This window comes from Hyaena hyaena, unplaced genomic scaffold (genome assembly GCF_003009895.1).
Source record: "Hyaena hyaena isolate Hyena2069 unplaced genomic scaffold, ASM300989v1 scaffold_643, whole genome shotgun sequence".
NCBI classification, from domain to species: domain Eukaryota; kingdom Metazoa; phylum Chordata; class Mammalia; order Carnivora; family Hyaenidae; genus Hyaena; species Hyaena hyaena.
Window position 1 is genome coordinate 791,463 of NW_024081277.1, and position 12,237 is coordinate 803,699.

The 12,237-nt window shown below is 43.8% G+C and overlaps 1 protein-coding gene across 4 annotated transcripts in view; it reads right to left on the reverse strand.

The window, feature by feature from the left end:
• The window catches only part of RALGAPA2 (Ral GTPase activating protein catalytic subunit alpha 2), a 330,682-nt gene extending 319,517 nt beyond the window's left edge, over nucleotides 1-11,165 (reverse strand). For all 4 annotated transcript variants that reach the window (XM_039216611.1, XM_039216612.1, XM_039216610.1 and 1 more), the window contains exon 1: nucleotides 10,961-11,165. In XM_039216611.1, the coding sequence (XP_039072542.1) occupies nucleotides 10,961-11,066 (106 nt within the window). In that variant the 5' untranslated portion in view covers nucleotides 11,067-11,165. The remainder of the gene's footprint in view (nucleotides 1-10,960) is intronic.
• Nucleotides 11,166-12,237: the final 1,072 nt, after the last annotated feature.

Below are 12,237 nucleotides of genomic sequence, written 5' to 3' on the forward strand. Positions count from 1 at the left end.
CTTAATTCATGGTCTCCAATCATTGATTTTTTTAATGTTTATTTTTGAGAGAGAGAGAGAGACAGAATGTGAGCTGGGGTGGGGTAGAGAGAGAGGGAAGCACAGAATCTGAAGCAGGCTCCAGGCTCTGAGCTGTCAGCACAGAGCCCAACATGGGGCTCAAACCCACAAACTGTGAGATCATGACCTAATCCAAAGTCGTACGCTTAACCAACTGAGCCACCCAGACACCCCTTGAATCATTAATGATGGGAACATTTGGCTTGTGAAAACAATCTTTGGGGCAGGAAGGCCTTTACGAATTTTTTAAAACATCCACACAGGTGGCTGCTACACCCCCAAAGACTTACATCCATCTATCTGGGAAATCATGTTTTGGGTTTTTGTTTTTTTTTTAATGGTTATTTATTCTAGGTTTGGATTGCAAGCTCTGGCATCCCCAACACTGTATATAATGCCTGATATGTGTTGTGTCTGGGTAAAAAATAACTGTTAAATGAACAAAGGGACTCTGGAGCCAGCTGCCTGGGTTCAAATCCTGACTCTGTCAGTTATCAGTTGTATAACCTTGGACAAGATTCTTAACCTCTCTGTGTCTCACTTGTAAAATGAGGATAATAATGTTACCTATCCTACTTGGGAGGACTGCACGAGTTAATGCATATGAAAGAATTTCTGGCAGTATCTGGCACATGGAAAGTGTTGATTAAATGCTAATTATTATGATTATAAATAAGGAAGTATGTTACTAAAAGGAATCAACATGAATAATAAGCTCTTCATGTTCTCAACTTATTGATCATCTAGTAGGGGTGATCTGGCAGAACACAACTAAATACAATAGGCAATCAATGCCAAATGAGAGGTTCCAAATTCTATGGAAATTCTGAGGAAAGATCATTTCGGGGCAGAGGGACAAAGAAAGTATATGTGGAAGATGTAGTATGCTCATGCTATCTCCTGGAAGGGTTTTACATGGTAGGATGGGCAATACCTTCTGGGGAAAGGGATGGTACATCATTTGGGGCCCCCTGAGAAGTAGACACCAAGGATTACACATGCAGGAGATTCATCAGGGGAGCTGTCTGTAAAGGGGGAAGACCTGAGAAGGCAAGGAGAGGCTTTAACCCAAGGAAAGTCTGACCCCTGAGAAGGGGAGGGGAAAAGAGGACTGTGGAGGAAGAGTCTCAGATCCAACTTAGTTGTGAGAAGGTCTTGACCACACCAATGAGGAGTCCTCACATCAACAACACTCTTCAGAGGCATCTGGGTCTTGTAGGAATTAACCACATCACTAATCTCAACTGCTCAGTAACTGTAAGTAGCCCAAGAGAAGCTCAGCTTTGGCTAAAAAGTGGTGGTGAATCCAGCAGGCAGCAGCTAAAACCATTAAGTTGATCATGCTCCCTGCAGGAGGGATCTGAGTGGCTCATTCTCATAGCTCCCACAGTTGGGCACCAGCAATGTCACTAATACCTATGTGTCCTTGAAACCATGGCTGAGGTTCAGTGAATATGTGCCATCACTTAAAATCAAACACAAGACAATATCAAAGGGCTCCTTATCTTTTTAAACTAAACCACAGTTACAAGAGTGAAATTAAGTACTTACTGTTAAAAATTAGAACTACTTTTAAAATATCTTTCAGATGTGGTTTCAGTTTCTAAAACAAGACACAAAAATGGTTATGAAATTATCTCTTCTGTAAAAATCACAGTTAAAAACTTGAATTGGGTATTCAGAACCTGCTCAGAAACAAAGCTTGACTAAATCTAGAAGGTAAATCCTTTCTTAACTGGTTGCTTAAGGAAGCATACTGATTTGATGAGAATGTGAGAAAATATTTTGCCAAAGTGTAAGGTGCCACATGAATATGGGATATCCGTGCAATCAAGTTACATCTTATGTGAGGTCAGGTCACATTAAAGGCAAAAGTGGAGATCAAAATCACCCCTAACCACTAGAGCTACACCTGACAGGTCAGATGATCCCGCAGTGAAAGGCATGAAGGAAAGAAAACCATTGAGAACAAAGCACGACCCTGGTCCTGTCTGATGCCACTCTGGGGAACATGATCACCAAGCGGAAGGGCAGGCAACATCTGTAACATACATACATACATACATATTTATACACACACACACACACACACACACACACACACACAAACATTTCCCCATTTGTGGCCAAGCATTTAACACGGAAGTTAAATGTATTTATGAGATAGCTCCACAGATGAACAATAAGAACACCAATCTTACAGATTACAATATTTCCTTTATTTAAGATGATACATGGCACAGGAAAGGGAAGAAAACATCCTCAATTCCTATCACTACACCAGCAAGAAAACTGACTCAGCAGTTAACGCTACCTCTTACCTTCCCAGAGAAAACAGAAGCCATGCATGAGAGCTCCCACTGCAGACCATACCTTTCTCCATTTTTATCCCCTTTCTCTTCAGTTTCTTCAGTTTTACTCTTTTATTAGTTCCTTCTCCTACATATGTAAGCTCAGCTCTTAAAAAATATAAAAAGCATATCTATGCCTATGTACCCACCCACCTATCCTTGATCTGGCATTCCCCCCTCTCTTTAAGGCATATTAATCTGTATTCTTTACATTTCAAGACCCAGAAATATGACTCAAACTAGCTAAGCAAAAACAGGGTGTTACCACTGCCTGTAGCCGCGAAGTTCAGGGTAGAGATGACAGACATGGCTGAACCTCTCACTCAACAGGGTTCAGTGGGCTCTTCTCACCCTCCAAGTCTCTGTTCTGCTTCTGAGTATGAATTCAATTTGAGCCAGGTGCCCTCCACACTGGGGAAAGATGAACACTAGCAGCCCAGGCTACACCCTCGTGGTTTGCAATCCAAAAGTATGGGAGCTCTCACTCCCCCGGGACGCATGTTTCAAATCTCAGCAAGACTGAGACACCTCGGGCCATTCACCAAGGGGACACATCAGGTTTGGCTCCTATTCTATACTCAAGTCTTCCTAGTTCCCAACATCTACCCACACCACAGGATAAAAGCCACTGTTCTTCACTCCACAGTGGCCGCACCATTACCCTCACACAAGTCCCTCCCTCTGCAGTCTCCTTGTCCCCAACTTCTCCACGTGGGAAACCCTGTATTTGTTATTCTGAACGTACCTCAGACCACATCTCCCTCAAGAAGCACTGGTGACCTCTCCCAGGCCAAGCGGCCTTTCTGCTGTGCCTCTTCTATACCTTGTATGGCCACTTCTGCAGCTTCACCTGCTCTACAGAGGCACTAACTCCTTCATGTCAAATGCAGTTGTTTATGTGTCTGCATCGTAGTTCTGGGCTTGTGCCATATTAGTCTCTGAATACACAGCCCTTCTGAGCAGACAGACACAAACACACCCCAACTCACTCACACTCTTGAAAAAATGTCTGTGGAACTGAAATTTTTAAAAAATCCAAAGACCAGGTAGATATTTACTACATTTATATATTATTCTTAATTTTACAGTACAATAACTTAAATCCCTCCTTTAAAGAATAATTTTAAAATTTGAGGCACCTGGGTGGCTCAGTCACTTAAGCATCTGACTTCAGCTCAGGTCATGATCTCACAGTTTGTGGGTTCAAGCCCTGTATCAGGCTCTGTGCTGACAGCTCAGAGCCTGAAGCCTGCTTCTGATTCTGTATCTCCCTCTCTCTCTGCCCCTCCCCTGCTCATGTTCTGTCTCTGTCTCTCAAAACTAAATAAATATTAAAAAATTAATTAAAAAGAATTTTAAAATTTAAATTGATGGGCACCTGGGTGGCACAGTTGGTTGAGTGTCCTACTCTTGATTTTGTCTCAGGTCATGATCTCACAATTTGTGGGATCAAGCCCTGTACTGGGCTCCACAAGGAACCTGTTTGGGATTCTCTCTCCCTTTCTCTCTGCCCCTATCCTGCTCGTGTCTACAAGCATATTCTCTCCCTCTCTGTCTCTTAAAATAAACATTTTTTTAAAATTTAATCAGAGAACTCTAGATGCTGGCGAGGATGTGGAGAAACGGGCACCCTCCTGCACTGTTGGTGGGAATGTAAACTGGTACAGCCCCTCTGGAAAACAGTGTGGAGGTTCCTCAGGAAACTAATAATAGAACTCCCTTATGACCCAGCAATAGCACTGCTAGGAATTTACCCAAGGGATACAGAAATGCTGAGGCATAGGAGCACATGTACCCCAATGTTCATAGCAGCACTCTCCACAATAGCTAAAACATGGAAAGAGCCTAAGTGTCCATCAACAGATGAATGGATCAAGAAGATGTGGTTTATCTATACCATGGAATACTACATGGCAATGAGAAACAATGAAATCTGGCCATGTGTAGCAACATGGATGGACCTTGAGGGTGTTATGCTGAGTGAAATAAGTCAGGCAGAGAAGGACAAATACCATATGTTTGCACGTATAGGAGGATTAGGAGGAACTTGATGGAGGACCAAGGGGGAGAAGAAGGGCGGAAATGGTGGGGGAAAGGGAGAGAGGCAAACCATGAGAGACTCTTGAATGCTGACAAAAACTGAGGACTGATGGATGTGGGGGGAAGGGGGGGATGGGCATGAAGGAGGGCACTTTGGGGATGAGCACTGAGTGTTATGTAGAAACTAATTTGACAATAAACTATTTGAAAAAAAAAAAAAAAAAGAAAGCAACCAAAAAAAAAAAAAAATTTAAAGAGAACCAATTTGCTATTTTGAAAGTCAAATTTTTAATAGACAATTCTCTACAGTTTTCTCTATGGAAAGATCAGTACTCTAAACAGCTAGTTAAAGTATTCATGGCCAATTGCTAGCAAAGCACTTACAAAAAATAAGTAAATAAAAATTATAAACGGGGCTTACATCAAAATATTCTGGACCTATCAGATATCTCTCTTCCCAGAAGTGGTCCCAAACAAAACATCTGAACTCATTCAGGCTCTTATCCTAGGTTCTCCCTTCTCACGTCAGAAGTCCAGACATCCTCAAGCCCTAGAGGCAGGGACTGGTCTTACCCGCATTTCACGTACGTGTCTAAAGTTCATTTTACATTCCAGAGGTTACAGATATAAAATGTTAGTGACAATGAAAAACTAGCAAAGGGAGCATTATGGCAAAATCACTTTGCTTCAAACAAGGTTAAACGAGAGAGACTATACTGAGACTGGCTGAAGAGCCTGAAATTGCACCTCCGACTTTGCTCTGGTTGTAGTGTCCTTTGGCACTAACGTCCATGCAGTATTTTACCACCCGTTAGGCCTGCCGAGGGCAAAGAGAGGCCAATGAACAGGAAAACACAAAAGGAGTCTCTTTATCTTCTCTCATGCTGAAATCAAATATAGCCTCAAGTTTCCCTAGAGGAATCTAATAAAATAACAGAGCAGCACAAGTCAAAGCAACATTTTGGGGGGATATGCAAAAACCCTTGGGCTTTTGTTTGTATGTTAATATTCACCATGGTGGGTAAATGTATTATCTGATATGTAAATATACTTTTGAGTCAGATAACTAGCAGAGGCATAACATGGGCTTCATAATCAGGAACCCCAGTTCTGCTACTTATCGACTGGGTGCTGACTGACCAGCAGTTAAGCTCACTGAGCCTCGGTTGCCTCATCTACAGGTTGAGGGTAAGAACCTCCTACCTTCATCAGAGGTTATGGGAAGATTCGAAGGAGCCATGACGACGATAAACAACCATATTATAGCTTTCTATCCTCTTATTAAGTTCCAGACCCCATGTCCAACAACCTCCCAGACATTTCAACTTGGATCTTGCCTTAGGCTCAAACTTAACACCCATAACACCAAACTCATCTTCCCCTATCATTAGCCAGGATCTCCTCCCAACTCCTCTGGTCCTATCCCTGACATTCTTCTTCGCCAAAATGCCTACCACCAATTATCAAATTACACAAATGTGTTTATTGCTGGTCAGACAACAGTGGAAATGATAGCCTCAATCCTTACTGCTAGCAGGTTCATTGGGAGCAACACTTAGGAAAACACAGTGAATCAAGTCATAAACATGTTCAAACCCAGCAATTTGACTTCAGTGGAGTCTGTCCTAAGGAAATAACACAAAATATAGAAAAAACTGCTTCCCAAGATGTTTACAGCAGTATTATTTACATTAGAGAAAGAGAGAAAGGAAGGAAACAATTTAACCAACCAGGAAATGGTAAGCTAACTTACACTACATAGTTTCAACAAATGTTTGTAGTTAATAAAAATGATGGGGGTAGGGAGGGGGAAAGGTAGGGAAATGTTAAGAATAAAGTATGTTTAAAAGGCAACATTTAAAGTGAGTAAGTGAGGGGCACCCGGGTGGTTCAGTTGGCTGAGTGTCCGACTTCAGCTCGGGTCATGATCTCACAGTTCCTAAGTTCCAGCTTGTTCAGCCTGTCAGTGTGGAGCCCACTTTGGATCCCCTGTACCCCTTGCTCTGCCCCTCCCCCACTTGTGCTCTTCCCAAAAATAAATATTAAAAAATAAATAATAAAAAAAATTTTAAGTGAACTTGTTCCTAACTTGTCCCTAGCTAAGGCAACATGTGCTTAAAGGGAAATATACTGAAATGTCCCATTTTACTCTGTCCATATACAGAGAGGATTTGTGAGAGACTGCACTCTCCTCTCTGGTTTCAAATATTTGGCCCAAACCCTGATGTCACCTGATTAGACTTGACTATGGCCTTTCATCCCAGATCTCTTCTCCTTCAGACTGATCACTCCTTGCGTGGCTTCTGCAAACCTCAGTTTCATTACTTCACTTAGACAATCACTAGCTCCTGCTGCATTAGTCCTTTGTAATCCTGCACCTCCTCTCCATTCGTGGAGCATCTCATTTCAGACCTTTGTCATCTGCGTCTTCACTGCCAGTAGTGTCACCTCCCATCACCCCCCAGTCCATCTCCCTGGCCCTGCTGACAGGCAGCTCTCAAATATTATCATTTGACCTACTAAGAGTTCTTCAAGTGGGCCCTCTCACCTCCAAGATAAGATATGAATTTCCAACTCAAACAAACAAGACCTTTTCTGATCTGGCCTGCCCAAGTCAGGCCACCACTCCTCTCCCCCACCAACATCCCACAGTCCAACTCACTGTCCTGCTCCCACCCCTGGCCTACACAGCACTGTAATCCTCATCTGACACTATGTACACCCTGAGGGCAAGAGTTCTAGCCCTCTACCTCATGACTGGCATTACCCTATGATTCCCTCACTGGACAGGAGGAACGGGCAGGTTGGTGTTCCTCACCTTTCCACATCATTGCCATGTGTATTTCCACTACCAGCTTCCATGTCCCCTTGCTTGGAACTGCCCTCCCCAAATTCTAAGCTTGCTCTGTCCAGTATGCAGCCACTAGCCACATGTGGCTGCTAAGCTCTTAAAATGCAGCTAGTTTGAAATGAGATGTGTTATAAGTATACAATACACACTGGACTTCAAAGAATTGGTGTAAAAAATATAATGTTTCATATTGATTACCAGTTGATATAATATATATTAGGTCTGTGGGATGAAATAAAATGTATTATTAAAATTAATTTCATCTGCTTCTTATGTTTTTAAATGTACTACTAAAAATTTAAGTTATACATGTGGCTCACATTGTATTTCTATTGGACAGAACTAGTCTAACCATCTTTCAGGGCCCAGGATGAGTAAAACCTCCTTCAAGATACCCTTCTCTTTATGCTACTTTTAATGATCTTTTTTGACCCCTTGAAATCCTATATTTGGAGTCCACCATAAAAGACACTATCTAATTACATACCATACTATATGCTTACTATTACATCCAGTCTTCTTGCTACATCAATGCCATTTCTATTTTAGGACTCAGAGTAGGCCCTCAATTTTTAATTAAACATGGAATCTTTGCTGGAGCAAGATGACAATACAGGGAATTTTTTTGGTTTGTGCTGTGTGTACTCATTTAGTTTTCCACTGATGATGTCAACAATGTAGGGAGAACTGGAAGTCAGGGAACCTAACAGCTCATGGCTACAGACCTGTGATTAACACAATATATACAGACCATTAAGTACATTGCTTGGCCCCTTGTAAGGTCTGCCTGTGCCTCAGTCTCTCCGCCCCCCCCCCCTTGTAAAATGAAGTTAATAATATCAGGCCAATCTATAATATGCAGCCAGGTTAAAGTAGCTAAGCAAATTCTAACTGTTCAGAACTATTACCATGACTGAGAAATATTCTACTTTCCACAGTTCATTGTGTGTTTCTTAGCCAGTTGTCTTAAACACAGACTAATTTTTATAAAGAGAGAACAAATTCACAGCAATTATCAAAATATAAAGGGGGAGGGTTGGAAGCCACCTATCAAAATACTTGTCCTATTCTTTTAATGACAGGAGGAAAATAGTGGGAAAGGAAACTGTTACATGCCTGCTCCAAGCTGAAGAAATTTATATATTACACCCACAAGGCAGACATTACCATACCCATTTGACAGAGTAAAGAAACTGAAGTTCAGAGACAGGCTAGGTAACGAACCAAAGTGATGCAGCTAAAACTGCAAATCCAGGTCAGTGGTATCATCTTTCTATGTAAAAAAAAGAACATCTGTATTATCACTTAAAGATAAAATATGTGAAAAGCAAGAGTATTACATGAATATGCAAATAAAAATACAATAATAATGTACATTCAATTCCTTCAAATAGTTTTCTTGATCTTGGCCAATTCTTATCTTTCAGATCAAGAGTCACATTTCTTCTAAGCAGACTTTTTTCTTAAGGTAGCAAACAAATAGGGTACATGATGTGCTAGGAACTAGTACATTAATATACTGTTTGTCTTTAAAGTTTTTTTTTATATTTGTTGATTTTGAAAGAAAGAGCACAAGCAGGGGAGGGGCAGAGAGAGAGGAAGAGAGAGAATCCCAAGCTCCACACTCAGCACTGAGCCAGACGTGGGGTTTGATCTCACAACCATGAGATGGTAACCTAAGCCAAAAGTTAAGACTTGGATGATTAACCAACTGAGCTACCCATGCGCCCCTTTCTTTAAGTCTTTAAAACATAGTTGTTAAGAAAAGTTTACATTAGACATTATAAGTAGAATTCCACACACACATTTACAAAAATCTAGTCCCTGTGGATAAAGATTGCAACAATAAAGTAAACAGGATCATTCCACAAACAAATGCATCAACAAAAAAACCTAACATCGAAGAACCTCTCCTTGTTACAAAACTGAGGTCATAATGAACTCAATAAAATGAAAAAAGAAACTTCCTCAAAATAGGATATCCACCTTAAAGTGAAACCTCAATTACACAGCCTTGAAAACTAACTACTTTCTCAAAATGGTAATAACCTATCCTGGATCTCTAAGAAACCAAACTGATCTAGGTTTAATTGATTCTGCCTTTACAAAATGTAGCCACTTAATCCTGCAGACTCTGACAGAACAGAAGTTCAAATTCTCTACCGCAGGAAAAGTCCCAGAGTATCAAATGCTTTAGAATACTGTTCAAGTCTCCTTTATCAAAAATGTCCCTGCAGTAGGTGTTAATCAGTCACTATCAAGAACTCTGCACAATGCAACCTGTGTGTGCATGAGATTTTACTACAGGAAGCGGACAGTTCAGTTTACCAAGGACACCACATTTCACTTTCAAAAGTCTCGAAAACTAACCCCTCTAACAGTAAGTAACTAATTTACATTTCATTCCAAACTGAACAAGATAGTGTAATCTCAAGGAATTCGAGACTGTGAATAACTTCACTTGAAGAAACCATGTAGCTGTGTGTTTCCTCAGAGGTGCTTCAGAGTATAAACAGAAATAGTTAGCAACTTTTAATCTCATGAACAAGAGCTTTATTTAAAATTCTCACATATAAAATGAATTATTTTTTGCCATATTTCCTACGTGACAGACACATTAAGCCTATGTGTCCTAAATCAGGTGAATTTTGCACAGTTTAAGAATAAAAAAGATATCTAGAAGAAGAGGTTTTCTTTTCTCACACACTCCCCACCGCCCCCACACCTCCTGCAAAACACTATAGACAGCCCAGGTGTTTGGTCCTTAACAAAAGTTAAGACTAAGTAGGTAAGAAAACAAAATTAAACACAGCCTAGCAAAAGCAGCTACAGATCACAAGCAGCAGGTGACAGGAAGCCTTGTGGACACCTCACACCCACAAGGATGAGCTTCATCACAGGTCAACTGCAGGGCCCCAGGGCTGCACAAAACCTCCACCGAGCAGTCCATAAAAACGAAAGAAGGCAAATAACTATCACTGTCATCCTGGCACTAAAGAAGCAGCAGCCTCCTGGAACCCAGGAAAGCCACCACTCCCTCCAAGCAGACATGAGGAGCCACCCTTCACACCAAGGACACAAAGAAACCTAAACAGTCAGACCCAAAATAATAAAAATAAAAATAAAAATAGGAGCATGGGAAGAGGGATGACAGCTAAATTAAATTTATCCTGGGGGCACTTCATGTCTCAGTCTATTTGAAGACTCCAACTCAAAAGTAAAAATAAAATTTAAGGGGAGGGGGCCCACGAAAGAGATGACAGTTCAATTAAGTCTGTGCTGGGAACACTTAGGAGACTCAGTCTAAGGGTGTCAGAGTCCAAAAACGGGAAAGGAAGAGATAGTTCAGTGTGTGTGTGTGTGTGTGTGTGTGTGTGTGTGTAGCACCTGGAGTCCAGGATTTGCTGAGGAGGTAAGAGTCACGGCTCCACTGGCCTCGAGGTGACCGGGCGCGAATCCGGGGTAAATTTACACTCTGGGCGACAGGGCAGAGCCCAAGGGCCAGAGTGCCCGCTGTTGGGGAACAATGCCGGGCGCCAGAGAGGAGGGTCTGACGCCGCCCCCACCTCCAGATGCCGTCGGTATTCCAGCCCCGACCATCGCCCGCCCCGCGTCTGGGCAGGTGCCCCCGAGCCCGGCGCCCCGGCGCGCGCCTCACCCAGCAGCGCCCGCAGGTGCTTCAGGCGGGTCAGCACGTCCTTCTTCGGGTCCAGCACCTTCTGGGTGGACTTCTTTACATCCCCGTGGCTCCTTCGGGAGAACATCCCGCCGCGGGAAACCCAGGCCCCGCCGGCGGGGCAGGAGGCGCCTGCGCCGCGAGAGTCACCGCATAAGGTCCGGGCCGGCGCGTGTCGCGCGGGCCACTCGCCGCCCCCCGCCGGGCCGCCGCCGCTACCACCGCGGATTCAGCTGTGGCTCCAGGAAGGAGGGGCGGGCCGGGTCCGGCGAAGGGCGGGGCAGGAAGGCGTTGTCGGCGCGGAACCGACGGCCCCGCCCCGCGGGAGGCGCTGGCCGCCCCTCCGGGCGCGGCGCAGGCGCGCGCCTTTCGGACCGCCTCGCGGGAGCGCGCCCGGAGCGCCGAGTCGGCGCCACGAATCACAAAGAAGCTCCCCGCTTGCACAGGCTGTACTACAAGTCCCAGAATACACTGCGAAAGAGCCCTCCAATCAGGGTGGCGTGTCTTAGGCACGATAGGAGTCAATGGGCTAGGTCTGAGCACGTTCTTCCTCCTCAACAGGCCGTGGGGCCGCAAGTTCTCCAGGGAAATGTAGTTCTCCAGGGGACGAGGGGCCGCGACTTGTGTTTCCAGAGTTCCCCAAACCGCTGGACAGCATCCGCCAGACCCCGTCCAGACAGGCCCAGAACCCCTAAGCTTTCACTCTTTGGTGGGTACTACCCACCCAGTTGCCTCTAGCGCAACGTCAACCACAGAAACATATCAGTAAGAAAACTTACAAGTAAGAAAAGGCTTTTAAATTTTTTTTTATTTATTTCTGAGAGAGAGAGAGAGACAGCGTGAGCAGGGGAGGGTCAGAGAGAGAGACACAGAATCTGAAGCAGGTTCCAGGCTCAGAGCTGTCAGCACAGAGCCCGAGGCGGGGCTCGAACTCACGAACCCTGAGGTCACGACCTGAGGTGAAGTCCAACGCTTAACCGACTGAGCCACCAAGGAGCCATAAGAAAAGGCTTTTAAGGTGCAAACCATTTTCCGTTTAGGCTCTGGATTCACACCAGGAAGCGAATTGAAGTCCCTCGACCATACTAAAATCAGAGCTCCAATTTCACACTAAAATGAATGACTTTGACAGCAGGAAAAGCATCCCTAGGCTCTGCGTGAGGAGTCCAGCCAGTCCCCTTGTTTCCTGGGACCCAACTTCACTTAGGGTATAAGGTTTCCTTGCTCCTCAGGATCTTGTCTCTTGCTTTATATAGGAA